At 34.4% G+C, this 15,821-nt stretch overlaps 1 protein-coding gene across 1 annotated transcript; it reads left to right on the top strand.

Annotated features, from left to right (window-relative positions):
- The first annotated feature begins 11,562 nt into the window (after positions 1–11,562).
- LOC149167215 ((R,S)-reticuline 7-O-methyltransferase-like) lies at positions 11,563–13,546 on the top strand. Its single transcript, XM_089431481.1, has 3 exons — positions 11,563–12,386; positions 12,844–12,908; positions 12,997–13,546. The coding sequence occupies exons 1-3, from the start codon at positions 11,579–11,581 to the stop codon at positions 13,318–13,320; spliced, it is 1,197 nt and encodes a 398-aa protein (XP_089287607.1). The 5' UTR covers positions 11,563–11,578; the 3' UTR covers positions 13,321–13,546.
- The last annotated feature ends 2,275 nt before the right edge of the window (positions 13,547–15,821 follow it).

Genomic DNA, 15,821 nt, shown 5'->3' with positions numbered 1-15,821 from the left:
TCTTTGAAATTACAAAGCCAAGCAATTTTTCCTGAGTAACAAAAACAATGGACTTTTTGGGATAAGTGATATGCCAAATTTTTTGCATCTGTCAAATATGTTTCTCAAATAAGATAAGTGCTCATATCTCTTCTTGGAATACACAATGACATCATCCAAATAGATGAAATTGAATCATTTATAAAGCCACAGAAGGCAATGTCCATTTCTCTTTAGAAGTTGTCCCCTGCATTATTCACTCTAAAAGGAATATTCATATAAGAAAAAGTACCCCAAAGAGTTCTAAAAGTGGTTTTTAATTGATCAACATGAGAGACCATGAATTGGTTATAACTTGAAAAAATATCCAATAAGGACAACATTTCAAAGCAAGAAAGGTGATGCAATATTTGCTCCATTGTTGGAATAGAATAATTTTCCTTGTTAGAGGCTTTATTAATTTTGTGAAAATTGACACAAAGTCAAATACCTCTATTTTTATTTCTCACAAGTATCAAATTGGCAACCCACTCAGTATGGCAGACATGGTAGTTGGTTCGAGATTCAGGGGCATCTTTCTTAGTTTCTATTAAAAGGGTTTCATTGTGATCACATGTTGCATTACATTAGGGTCAATTTTTTTTAGATCATCATATGTCGAAGTGAACACATCCTTGTATTCTTTAGACAAATGGATGAAATTTGATTTTTCTTTTGGAGTACAACAAGTCCCTAAATTAATCTTTTGTGGATTATATTGAGTTTCGAAATTAATAATTTCTTATTGCATAGAGGAAATATTAGTTTTTTAAGTTACAACCCCTTTAAATTTATCATGTAAATCATAAAAATTTCTAACCTAACAACAAATTTTAGCTTTACTAGATCAAACACTTTTTCTACTAACCATTGTTCATGAACTCATTTAACATTCCAAAGATTTTATTCATGAGCTATCTCGTCAATTGCCACGTCTTAGAAATTGTCTTCCATATAGAGGAAATCAATGATCTATTGGTCATTATCAAACACACGCCAATTAGTCATATTATTAGAAATAGACGGTCTGAAAATTAACTCAACAAAAAATGAATCAAGTTCAAAACCTTCAATAGGTATCAGGCTAGATGCAACATTCACTAATAAATTTGTTTCTTGATTATTAGATCTAGGAATGGAAGTAACATTAAAAGCTAAAAAAATAGAGAGCAAGTTCCATGCCTCACTCTAATAATTTTTTAAATGAGAAGAAATATAATGAATAGAATCTTGTACATGCTTGACTATATTTTCATAATCACCCAATACAGTGACCATTTTAACATTAAGTTCAATGGTTTTTTTGAGCCCTTTGATGAGAGCTTCATACTATGAAATATTATTAGTATAATTAAACTCTAATCTACATGCAATGAACATTTTATATCCATTCGGTTCAAGTAATAAGCAACCAACACCATCACCTTCTTCTGATCTACATCCATCAAAATAAAGGGACCACACTTCATCATCGTTATTTTTAAGTTTTAGCATCAATCAAAGTTTTATTTAGCGTGACCAACTTAGTATAAGATGCAAGTTAAAATTGTTTTTGAGAATTTAGGAAAGGGTAAATTTCAATAGTAAAATTTCTGGAAAACATGTTAATGCCAAAATTTTCCACAGGAGAATCATTTATCAATATTGGTTCATTGGTATTGTTCGATAAGACCAATTTTGGCCCTTTTAGCCATACTATAGGTAATACGGGTGGAGATTGATTCTACGGGCTCTCCATATGTGCCTTTTATTGTGCTCAACTGAGACAACAGGCTAGGGTTTTCTGGTATGGAACTGTGACAATCTAAGGAGGCTAGGTTTTCTTATAAATTTTCAAGAAAATTATCCTCAACTTCTGCAATCTTCGGAGGGATTTTTTCCTTGCCATTCACTGGAGGATTCATAAAATAGTTCCTACAAATAAATTCTTCTCAGGAATCCCCTATTTGCGACAGTCGAAACTTAACCAGAATCTGAATCCACCCATAGTGAAACAAACCTCGATCATGTTTTTTGAAACCACTTTGGTAGAATTTTGACATTTTAGTAAGACTTTTAAACAAATAGCAGGGGATATTTAACTTATAACCCAGAAAAATCATAAGAAACCTAAGGCGATAGTATAAAACAAAATCATATCAACCTTCACCATCAAATAATAAGAACTATGTGTTTCCATTTACTTTTTAGGAGGTTAACATGCATACTTTTGAAATTGTATGATGCTTTATTTGAAACCAAAAATTTGTCCCATGGAATGTCCTTGACCGAGTGGTTCTTGGATCATTTTTCTCCCTTAGTAGGTAGATGAGTAGCTTCAGTTATGGAATATTTATTTACATGAAATTCTATATCACCGACTCATGCAACCTTCTCGTTTCAAGTTTGTGCAAAGGCCTTAATGACCTCGAAATTATGGCCTCGAAATGCTTGGATAAAGTCCCACCATACTACTCCTTTAAACTAGGTGAGATACTCCTCATAAGACTCTACTGTCTCACCACCAAGGGGTTCAAATATCACACTCGAGTCCATTAAAGGGATAAGAATAACAATGTGTTAGAGGTTTTCATAGAGGAGAGGTAAAATATTCAGTTGCGATATGACAAAGTGAAATTTCATACACCAAATGCCAGATACTTTTGCAAAAGGGTCAAACCAAAGTTTGAATGAGGGTGGAGCAATAGTCACATACAAGATTAGGTTTTGTGCATTGATAGGTTTGAAATGACATTAAATATCGAGTACCAACAATACGAAATAGAAGTAATGGAGGGTCTAAATAATTATGAGAAAAATCTGCCCTCGGGATTATTCATTTGTAACCATAGTTCAAGTGTTAGATGCATACTGCACCACTAAAACCAATGTTGCCACATACTCACAATAACCTATCAAATATTGATTACAAACCTTTTTGAATATGAATACTCCATAATGTGATATGACTGTTAATCCTTAGGTTCTAAAACATAGGGAGTGCGTGAAAATTAACATTATAATCCAATAAAATTAATAGACTAAGACACATTCGAATTGGCATATTAATCACAAAGGTTTAAAAAGGATCAGGATTATATAAACATGAAATTCACACCCAAAAATACCATATGCCCTATAGTTTAAACCTTATTCAAATTTTCACAAGTCACTAACAAAATTTCAATCCCTAATGTAGGTATTGGAATTATGAAATAGTGGTGTTCACATAACATAAAGGATAGGTAAACAAAAGTGCATCCAAATTATTAGAAAACGTAGGGACAAACACCAACTAGTATACAATAAAAAATTAGCATTATGAACCATAATAAAATCCCTGACTTGAAGGTAGTAATCATAAAAATAAGTCATGGAGTCTATGTAAAGAAACCTATTAGAAATACATTCCAAGGCACATTGCAACAATTCATAAAATTTGATGACTTTTGTCATTCATTGAAATATTTAACAATTTGAAAGAAGAAAAAATTGATGTTCGAAATCAATAATGCAATCAATTAACCTAGGAATTTGATATAAACAAGGGGGATTTTCATGTAGAGAAAAATGGAAGGGGAGTTATTGGGCAACCAATAGTGGCTCAGTCAGGTTGCAACTTACTGCAAGTTGGTGCTTGCATATTTTCGAGGTTGGTGCTTCAATCAGGTTATAGCCTAAAGCAAGTTGGTGCTTACACATTTTTGGAGGTTTGTGCCTCCGACAAGTTGGTTCCTGCAAAATTAATTTTGGGGGTTGGTGCTTGCAAATCTATGTAATCAAAACTAAAGAAGATAAACAAATTTGTGGTTTGCTCCCATAAGGGTTTCCACGTACATTCGATGTTCTCTTATGATGATGTGATGATGTTCTTTAATGATGCATGATTATGGTTACATTTTTTTTATTAGTTGTGAAATTGTTTAAGTTGATGAAAATTTGTCATTACAATGATTCACCCCCCTCTTAGTGTAATATTTAGTCTAACAATGGGTTCTTACAATATGGAGGATAGATACATAGGTATAGGGTTGCATTATGACATACGATATGTTCAATTGGGAGAAGATGACGACCCTCCAAATTATCATCTTTTTATCAACCTTTTGTCATAATTTATCTAACATTTTCCCTTCCCATAACCTTATATTTCCTTTTTAATACTTGAAACATAATTTAGGCTTAAGATGTTTTCCATTGCATTTCTTAGTATTTTATTCAAAATTTTAGTTAACATTAGGATAAATATGTATTATGTATTTGTTTTTGAGCAATGACTTATTTGTTGATAAATTATGATATGATATTAATTTAAGATCTTATGTTATAAGTTTATAAACTAGAAGTTGAAGGAAATTCAAGTTAATAGTGCAAAACATTTGTACATCCATGTGGTGTATATTTAGTATGTTATGAATGAGGGAAATAACCACCACCAATCACATAACCATTTGAGGAATATAATAAAAATTATATTTCGTGGTTTTGAATATTAGAGAATAGATTTCTCTAAAACCCACATGTGCATATCCATTTTTATCATGGATTTAAAAATATCTTATATACATAACATGGACCTATGGAGCCTAACACCATAATTATGTTAAAGGTATTTTGAATAAGTTGTTATAACCCAGGTAACTTATTATGAATTTAACAATAAAATATTTCAAAATCTATTGAGAATTAGAAAAAATATTGGAAATCATTTCTTTTTGTTTTATAAAGTTATACACTAACCACTAAAAATTTGTTGATTCTTAAGTAGATGTATATTTGGAATTTTTTCTTTCTATTTTAGAGCAAGCCCATGTATAAAAGAGACATGCTTGGGAAGAGAGAGGGTCTATCTCTCACCTTGGATTATAAGGGTTATTATTTAATATAGATATTATTCTCATCCTTATTTGTTGCAAAAGTAGTAACTATTGATGTATATTGTAAAAGTTGTGATTATTAATGTATGTTAATATCAATGAACATTCCAATAGAACAAAGTGTTGAGTAGGTTACACAATTTTTGTTGTTGTTGTTGTTGTTGTGTAATTTCATTTATTTCTTTCATTTATATAAGATTGCATTTATTTGCTAAACTATATTTATGTATGATGGAACTTTATTTATATATGATTTTCTTTATTTGTTATATTTATTTGTGATTACATTTATGTAAAATCATATTTCAAAATTGTTTTTAGTTTTTATTTTTGTAAATTGTAGTTGTTTTATTTTTATGTTTTTTTTCCCAATAAAGATTTTTGTTTTGTTTTTTTTAATTGATACTTTGTATCGTTAAAAAACTAGGATTACATAGTTTTTCCAGATTGCATAGGATTTTAATCTTCCTCAAACCATTGCTCCTCAGTTTGCATTTCTCCATCCTACATTGGTTACAAAATTCACAAACCAAACACTACGCCATATCTGGCACATATAGATATAATATATCATGAAGCCAAAATCCCTTATGACTCGGTGGAACCAAAACTCAGAGGACATAGAACTACAAAGTAAACAGATAAGAACTTTAGTCATTATTTGAGGACAAAATCGTCGTTGGCACCCTCATGCTCGAACCTGGTGAATATGACAGATTTCCGTTATATGATGATGATGATGATGATAATGATGATGATGATGATAATGGTTAATGTCCACTGAGACCAAATGGTCTATCAGACCTATAATTTTCTTAGTTTTTAATTCTCTAGCTCCTCGTCTTTCTTGGCGAGATTGATGCTGTAGCTTTTTTTTTTCTCTACGGTCTTCTAACTTCCTTCATCTTGCATCTCCTTCATCTCTTCTTTTGCTTGGGACATTGGTGTCTTAGCTTCGCGATCTATTGTGTTCGTCCTTTTGAAGATAGTCGGAGAAGAAGTTTGGTCTAGGAGATCTGCTTTGCTGTTAAATGAAGATTTATTTTGTGCGATATTCGAATCCTCATAACTGTTGATGCTTGAGAGGATGGGGTTTTCTCCATGCTTGCCTTGAGAGTTGTTTCTTTCTTGCCTGATTTCTTGTGATTCAAAGTTTTCTCTAGAGAATTCTTCTTTGATGACAGTGTAGTGTTCTTTTTGTGCTCCTTCCCACCATGTAGATCTGTGGTGGTTTTTTCTAGCAAAATTTTTCTGGGAGGCTTTTGGGCAATTTTTGGCTAGCTGGCCTATCTCAAAGAAGGATCGGCATCTGAAGAGGACACTTTCATAATCGAGTTTCTGGTTCCACACATAGTCTTTACTCGTTAGGTTTATTTCAGCTGGGAATCCAGCGCTAAAGTCCATTTCCACACAGATGCGTGCATAGGTGGTTCTGGCATATTCCTCTGTTTCTGGGCACCTGCAGTAAAATTTCCCAATTGCATTTCCAATGGCTTTTAGTGAGGAGAGATTCCAGAGATGCACGGGTAGGCTTGGCAATCTCACCCAAACTGGTGTTGAGGTTATGACTGCTATTGAGGGGTCGAATGATGGGTTCCATGGCTTCATGAATAGGCCTGAGTTTTCCCAAAACCAAGGGCCAGAATCTAGAATACATTTTCTGCTTTTAGGATTTTCAAAATCTACTATAAAGAAACCCCTGGCACAGGGGTAGATATTAATTTCATCAGAAATGACAGGCTTCCATACCTCCAAGATCCAATTGTGGAGAGCTGTCAGCCGCGGCCAAAAACCATTGAACCGACAGATTAGGGCACTTTCGGAAAACTTCAAAGCCTCATCGAGTGAGGCCTGGACCACCTGGACAGTGGGAGCTGGGGCTTCACTGACGATATGGGCAGGAGCTTGCCCTCCAGAAGCGGACGGAACTGAGCCAGTAACTATTTTCGCGAAGCTGTGAGCCATATTTTCCCTTAGAAATAAGGCAGAAGATTAGATCTAGATCTAGATCTAGCCGCAGAAGATTAGATCTAGAACCTAGCCAAAATTTAAAGTAACTTCAAACCTTACTAACTTTATTAACCCATTAACCTTATGCATAGATTGCGTATCGTTGACCTTACGCTTCCAGGCTCACAACAACATACAAATTACCCTCCAAAGAACTTGCGGCAAGAAAATATGGCAACAAACGATAAGTTGCCGCAAAGATGAGCCGCAGAGATATTTATCAATTGAGTCGTAGAGATATATTGAGCCGCAGAGATAAAATATTAGATCAAGCTTCGATTGAGCCGCAGAGATATATTGAGCTACAGAGATATTTATCAATTGACATATAACGTATTTGAACAATTGAGCCGCAGAGAAATGAAAAACCCCACGAATTTTCCGAACAGAGCCGCAGAGATGTATTGAGCCGCAAAGATATTTATCAATTGAGCCACAGAGATGTATTGAGCTGCAAAGATATTTATCAATTGAGCCGCAGAGATATATTGAGCAGCAGAGATAAAAGATTAGATCAAGCTTCGATTGAGCCGCGGAGATATATTGAGTTGCAGAGATATTTATCAATTGAGATATAACGTATTTGAACAATTGAGCCGCAGAGAAATGAAAAATCCCACGAATTTTCCGAACAGAGCCGCAGAGATGTATTGAGCCACAGAGACAAATATCGAGCCAGACATTAAGTACTTTGACATTGTTGCTAGTTGTTGCTAATCATGGGTTCTACTCTCTTTCATTGCCATAAGGCAAGGCCCCCTAATAACGTCCATGATTTACCCAATTTACCATCCACAAAATGTGAATTTTCCATACTTTCATTCTTTTTTTTAAAAGTGGGAGAAGCTATCATAACTCAGTTGTCAAACCAACATTGAGGACAACCATCTCTCGCTGCTATCCACGAATGTAGGCTGACTCATCACTGTTATTCAAGGAAAACTACGCCACCTGGAATAACCTGCTAGTGGTCCGTAAGGGAGCAGAGTTTCGCTCGTGCTAGATGCCTCTAGGTCTTGAGCCGTTAACCTGTTTCCTTATATCCAAGGAAAACAAATACTTAACCAAACAAAAACAATTTTAAAACATACCCAGGACAACATTTTTTTATTATATATATAATTTATATATATAAACAATTTTAACAATTTTAATGTTAATTTAGTTCTTAAATTTATTTTATAATTAAGTTATAAAATAGATTAGTTAGTCGACCTAAAATTTAGTCCTTATCAAGTTATATTGGTTCGATTTTTTAAAATTTCTGTGTAACAGATCAACTGTCCTCAAATCTATCGAATCATAAAAAAAAATATTTATATCCTAATCAGTGTTAGGAAAAATTGGTATACCGTCATTTGTAATTTGCCATTCTCTTACCTTTTGTCTTAGCTTTTAGTGTTTTAATATATACGTAGATATAACCAACAAGGAAGTCACAGGAATGTGGAGCGTAGTTCTCCAGCTGTCTTCTAATCAATGTCACTTTTGATAATTAATAATGAGACAACTTATAAAACTTAGGGATGCTAGGGAATTCTCACGAAGTATAATGGTTGTATTTGGATAACAAAATGTTCTTATAATATAATTTTAGCTTTAAATAGAGGAGATAATGGCCAATTTATATGAAATAAAATCTAGATATTTTGTACTTGCAGATCCAAAAGGTTTTTATGTCACTGTTTATGCTTAAATTTAGTGCTGGTGGTCAATTCCAAGAATATGATGTAGATATGCCGTACTTGGAAATCCAAAAGGTACTCATAGGTCACTATTTAAGTTTCAGATTTGTGAAAAGTGTTCCATTTATGTGAAATATAATTTATATACGCTGTATCTTGAAATTTTAAAAAATAAAAATTATATTATTATTTAAATTCTATAATATAGTTAGGGACAGTGACAATTTCCATGATATATAATTTAAATATGCGACACTCTGAATCCAAAAAAGATATTATTGAAGTTTTAAAATCAGAGGCAATAACAATTGATCTGTAATATATTTTTAAACTGTTTGGTTAGAAACAAAAGAATGAATGGTAACGATTTGATCTGTAATATATTTTTAAAATGTTTGGTTAGAAACAAAAGAATGAATGGTAACGATTTCTGTGAAATGCAATTTAGATAGTCTTAGGTTAAAGTATTTTGTTAATGGGAAGTTATGGGTTTTTTTTGGGTTAGTTTTGTTAATAATTTATATTATTATTTTAGTGTTAAAGTTAGAGAAGTATAGATTTTAATGTAATGTGTTTTAAATAAATTATAGTTAGAAATTTAAAAAGTTAAATGTTGGTTTAAATTTTATAAAGAAGCTTAGTTGAATTGCTTTAAGTTTTTGTTTTTAGTTTTATTATTTTTATTCGTTTTTATTTAAAATTTTGTAAAGTTTATTAAAATTATAGGTTTTGATTGAATTTAAGCATTTTAAGATTTTTCATTAGGTTTAAGTTATTACTTACTTATTTATATATTTTAAAATAATGAAAAAATATAATATCATAAAAAATTATATTATTAAATTTTAATAATAATAAAAAAAATATTACTTTTGAATAAGAAAATAAGAGTATTATTTTTGGTAAGTTAATGGTTTTATTATGGGAAAAGGTTAATGATTCTATTGATATGTCATAGAAAACAAATTATATCATTTTGGTTTGGTTTGGTTTGGTTTGGTTTGGTCTAATCATCAAGGTGTGGTCTACCACACTGAAAAGAAAACTAGATTATTGGCAAAAATTATATATGAAACTTTAAATTTATATCAAAAGGTGTTGAACTTTTGGTCATAAGATTTGGAATAACTACCTAGCAACTATGAAAGAAAAATAAGTAAAAAAACCCAAAGATTAAACCAAGAAAAATATCATATCATGTGGAAGGAGATTCGTTAGAGGGAGCCACTTCCATATGCTCTTTGCCTCTTGAGTGAGGCTAAATTGATTTTCTATTCCGTGCATGCGATGTTCTAGAGATTTCATAGACAATTGCATCTAGTCCAACACCCAAAGAATCTCTTCCTTTGCTTCATAGCAATCTAAAAAAACTCTACCCACCAACATCTTCATATGCCAATAAAGGTTGATTGTTTGCATATATTGATTGAGCCTATCAGAGGAATGCCCACTCTTAGGGACCCAAGTAGTCACTTTTCTTGTAATGTTGGTATCTGATAAGAAACCTCGTTCTCCTTTAATATTTCTCTTCCCCTTTGTTATCTGTTGGCAGCTTTGTAGTAGGCTACCCCTTTGTGGCACCTAGCCCTTTGTCTCATCATAATGGCCACCCTAGGACTCAAACTAAATAGTAGAAACGACGGGAACAGAACAAGGGTGGGAAAGTTGTGGTAAGTAAAGCTAGCAAGGGTGCAATAGAGGGAACAAAGAATGTAGATTGAACAAAGATGGCTCCACCGACAAAAAGCTTTAAGTTGTCTAAAGAATTCTCACAAAGGAGGAAACACACCACCAAAGAGGAGTGGATGTGAGGCTTTTGACAACTTCAACCCAATTACTGGGGAATGTTGGAGGAAACGACCAAACCAAATGGTAACATAATCAATGGAGCTCGAAAGTCTCACTATTGAGGCAAACAATTCAAATAGAAAAACTATAATAGAGAAGAGAATTTAGAGTTCGAAAAGGCCAAGAGAAATTTGGAAAACAAGCAAAATGCGAGGCTCAAATTAAACTCATAACATGAATGATGCACAAAAAAACCAGCAACTTTCATAATGAAATGCCTTGGATGTCCATTAACCACCTTGTAACATTAAAAAGTACCCTGACCCCTCCTTTACATTAATGATGGGAGGACAACCACATCCCCTTACATCAGCAATCGGACGAACAACCATCATGCCCCTTCCACCATTTACAGGTAAGAAGATAAGAATATTGAAATTGAGAGTGATTCGCTTTTCATAGGCACAGCACGAATACTAAAGCGTCGAGTGAAATTACTATTAATAAGAGAAAATACTACCGCGAGAATTTACATCCCAAAACCAAAAGTTAAAGTTAAATTAGCAAAACTCTTCAAAGTTCATGAAATGACTGAGACTCTAATCCGTCTTAGTGTGACAAATTGCTTGAAACGGTGGGTAAGTACAATCTATTTCACCTAACCTAAATAAGAGCAAATTATTTTTTTATTTTTTCTCTAAGTTATTCATTTTGATTCGATAGAATGTGTGGTGGATTTTGACATTTAAATCTGGATGCACGTTTCCATTATTCCATCATTGGTTGGGAATGTTTGTCAACATTGGCGAGGAGTGGAAGTGTTTTCACGTGATTTAGTCCACAGCCATAACTTCACCACAAAAATCCATTAAAATTTCAGGACGACTGAGATTGCGTCAGGCTGAGGATGGTACCTCGTGGCAGCTGAGTTTGAGCTGCAAACTGTGATCCAACTTGTGGTGCTTTAGGTTGGGTTGGGTTATATTATCGCCAGCATCAGCAAATCGTCATGGTGGCGTCAGCTTGGCCTTTCCAGCTGGCAACTGCCTATTCCTCATTCGTCAGTGGAAATGGGGTGGGCAGACGATCTTCTAGAGCATGTGTGGTGTGGGGCCCTTCGACTTTTCAATGGCCCGTTGGTCACCAGCTTGGACTAGTTTTGCTGTTTCCATGGTGACGGTTCGTGCTCTATAAAATAATTTAACCGATTGGGTATTTTGCATGGTGGCCGGATTTCCAACAATCTCAGGTATTAGCGATTGGTGCGCGATGGATTCGAACATGAACGGCCTGGCTATGAGCAACGGGTGCGAAATTAGTAGGGATGGATTTTTTGAGAGCGAGGAAGAGGAATTGCAGGGGCAGGCGGAGGCTTGGAAGTGTACTTTCGCGTTTGCGGAGTCGTTGGCAGTGAAATGCGTGGTTTTGCTGGGAATTCCCGACATGATCGCTCGCGAAGGTCCACGCGCCACTCTTTCCCTCGACGAAATCGTGGCTAAGCTGCCCACTGAATCTCCCGATGCCGCCTGCCTCTTCAGAATTATGCGCTTCCTCGTGGCTAAGGGCATCTTCCGCGCCTCCAAAAGCGCGCGGGAGGGCGGTGCCTTCGAGACGAGATATGGCCTCACGCCCGCGTCCAAGTGGCTGGTGAAAGGGCGGGAGCTTTCGATGGCGCCCATGCTGTTGATGCAGAACGACAAGACAACGTTAGCGCCGTGGCACCATTTCAACGAGTGCGTGCTCGAGGGGGGCGTTGCCTTCAAGAAGGCCAATGGTGCAGAGATCTGGTCTTATGCCTCCGATCACCCTGACTTCAACAATCTCTTCAACAACGCGATGGCCTGCAACGCCAGAATTGTGATGAAGGCTATTCTGTCGAAATACCAAGGCTTCCACTCCCTCAATTCCTTGGTGGACGTTGGGGGTGGGACTGGAACCGCCGTGGCAGAGATTGTTAGAGCTTACCCTTTCATCACAGGCATCAACTACGACCTCCCTCATGTCGTGGCCACTGCTTCATCTCTGTCAGGTTGTTAACCATTTTTTTTTATGTTTGATTTTGGATTTTTGTATTATGTTTGATTTTATATTTTTATGATTTAATGATGTGATTTTTGTGATTTATATTGATTTAAATTGTCTTTCAAATTAATCACATCATTAAGTTAAATAATTCAAAAAATAAAAGAAATTAATCTGAAAAACAACTTTATAATCCACACTTTTCTATATTTTAAATTCATATTTTGCTTTCCCAGAGTCTGTCTGACTAGGCTACTCCTATTTCCGACCTTATAGCAATATTAATGCTATCTGACATGGAAGGGGAGTGCCCTCTCCACGCTCCATGTGCTGTCACTCAGAGGGATGGCTATTCCGCTGGCATGTCAGATAGCATTAATATTGCTATAAGGTCGGAAATAAGAGTCGCCGTCTGACTATCATATTCAATAGGCCAGAGTCTGACTGACTGTCCTATACAATAGGTGTGCAGCACGTGGGGGGAGACATGTTTGAAACAGTGCCCACTGGCGATGCCATATTCATGAAGGTAACCTGTGACCTTGCCGGCACGTAATTGAATTATAATGATGTGAGATCACGTTTTGACTGTACAATTTGTTTGTGGTATGTATCAGTGGATCATGCATGACTGGAACGATGAGGACTGTATCAAGATACTCAAGAATTGCAGGAAAGCGATCCCTGATACAGGAAAGGTGATCATAGTAGACGTGGTCCTGGACGCTGATCAAGGAGGTAATACTGATAAAAAGAGAAAGAAGGCCGTGGATCCAATTGTTGGCACAGTATTTGATTTGGTAATGGTGGCGCATAGTTCCGGCGGCAAAGAGAGAACAGAGAAAGAATGGAAGAGAATCTTATTGGAAGGCGGGTTTAGTCGTTACAACATAATCGAAATTCCAGCGTTGCAGTCTGTGATTGAGGCGTTCCCTCGTTGAGCTGTATACATATTCTGAATAAAATACTTATCTGTGATGATAAAATCAATGATGTATAAAATATGAATATGACAGATTTGTCGGACATTGAAAATTCGGACCGTCATTGTTCTACTTCCCAATTATTGGTCAGCTGTATCATTTTTTTCTGTCCCGACTGTTAAAGTGTAATGTTTTATATAAAGATTAGACGCCACTCTACAATTCTAAACAGAACTTTGACATATGCCCCCAAGTAGACATTTTTAGTCATGTGGACATTAATATTATTTATTAATTATGTATTATTTAAATATTATAAATTTGTTACTTGAGATCTTCACACATAACTGGTTTCAGCTTGAGGGTTGTTAGAGGCATTGGGGATTTCCATCATAAATTTCAGAATATTCTAGCAATCTGCCGTGAGTTAAATTCAAGGTTTTTAAAATATTTTTTTTAATATGGATATATAAAATGTATAAATAAAATTTTTGGTTTTTTTGGTTAATAAAATAACTCTATTTTAATATTGATGGATAATGTGGCATTTTTTCTGGATTGTGTAAAATTTGTTTATATGTATATATATATGGTTTTAAATTTTTTAATAAAATAACCCTATTTCAATATTGATGGATAATGTGGTATTTTTTTAGAATGTGTAAAATTAATCATATTTACATTAATGGAGAATATAGTTTTCTTGAGATTTTCAAATTTATTTATTTTGGGTAAAAGTTATTATTTAGAGTTATTAATAAAATCTTGATGGTACTTAAAAAAAAATTGAAAAAAAATTAAATTTGTATATTTAATTGGAAGTTAGGGATCATGATAAAGAATTATATGGTCCAACACCATGACTTGTCAATACCACATACCATGCTATGATATATAAATTCAGAGGGATATGGCCCAAGGAGGTAAATATAGTGAAATGTATTCAAATTAAGTGGAAGTTGAGGGGACATGTAGAGCTTGTTAAGTCAATTTAATGTTCTTAAATTGTAAGCATAAATTATCGACCAAGGCAGATAAACTGATGAAGTACAAGTGCACTGTATGTGCTAGAAGTTACTTATGTCGTTAAGGTGTTTATGTTATGGTCAATGTTTAAATCTAGAATCAGCATGGAAATGATGTTACTGTCTATATTAGAGTATTATCCTTGAGATCTGTTAGCTGGTCATTTTAAAATTAGTCTTAATTGAATCAAACTTTGTGGGATGGTTGAACACTGATCTTAACTCTACTCTGTTAGACCATTTTTTACTATGTTTGGATTTTTATGTTGTAGCCAAACTAGATTAACTACGAAATAATGGAATGATGTAGAGGAGATCTTCTTTATCGAATTGGAAAATGAATGATGCTTGAATTCAATTGTTAAAAAAACATTGTCACTCTTAACTATTACAGCTTCGCTCAATGCAAAAGTAAAAACAAGAACGAGATTGATAAGCTATGAAATAACCAAACTGTGAAATGAAATGATTGAATTATACTACGTAAAAATCAAATGAAATTATCAAGTTATGTTAGGTATAAAGTAAATCAAATTATTGATGCAGATGTCAATTTAATCGTGAACTCCATTGGACTGCATCCTAAAACATAAAACAGAGCATCCATAGTTTAATTCTATGAAACCAAAGAAAATCTATTTGCAGTGAGTCAAAGACCTGATCTGCACGCAGGGGCCCTTCACGAGGCAGTCAACAACTTTAATCAACGCAACATAAAATGAATGAACCAAGATTTATTAATCAGAAAACAGTTTCAACAGGATGCTTTCAAAATTACATACAATGGCGCACACCAAAAACACAAAATGTCCATTGACCTTATAATGTTTTCTTAATTAACAACATGAGAAATTCAAGCCTAAGTATCTTCATTACAATCCTTATTAAACCAAATGTTATTGCTTAATCATCGATTTGCTATTTGAAAAAAAAATCGATAATATTTCGTGAAACTCAGACTCTATTCTGGCACATTATTTTGCAGTTGACTTTCATGGTTGACCATGTTGCAGTGTGATTTTCTTGATGGATTGGTTCGAGCAAACAGGAAGAAATCCATGAGAGGATTATTCTTCATTTACCCATGTACTCCTTTGCTGAGCTGGTGCACTCGAACCCTGTCAACAACAGAAGTAGCTACAGATCTGTGGATTAGCAACAGAATCAAGCCAATTTCGTAGTTGAATGCAAACTTTAATGAAACAATAAGGTATATGGACAAAATATGAAGAAGAAGACATATAAGTGCTTACCTTAACAAAACCTTATATTTATTGCATTTATTTGGATGATAGGAAGAGGAAAAAGGAGGAAATATGGGCAAAAAGGGGTGTCAAGGTGAAGCAGTTCTTGGACTCTACATTCCCCCACACTGGAGGTTTTGTATGTCCTCATACAACTCGATATTGTCATTCTCGTGTACATTCTTGCTATCACATTCAGGATTCACTTTCTTCTTCTTTTTGGCAGCCACTGCCATTCTTGGTTTCATGA

Source organism: Pinus tabuliformis, chromosome 5_1 (assembly GCF_031772625.1).
Source record: "Pinus tabuliformis cultivar Carrire ecotype Pingquan chromosome 5_1, CPIR1, whole genome shotgun sequence".
Classification (NCBI taxonomy): Eukaryota; Viridiplantae; Streptophyta; class Pinopsida; order Pinales; family Pinaceae; genus Pinus; species Pinus tabuliformis.
The sequence above is the reverse complement of the archived record's forward strand: the minus strand, read 5'-3'. Positions and strand labels throughout refer to the sequence as shown.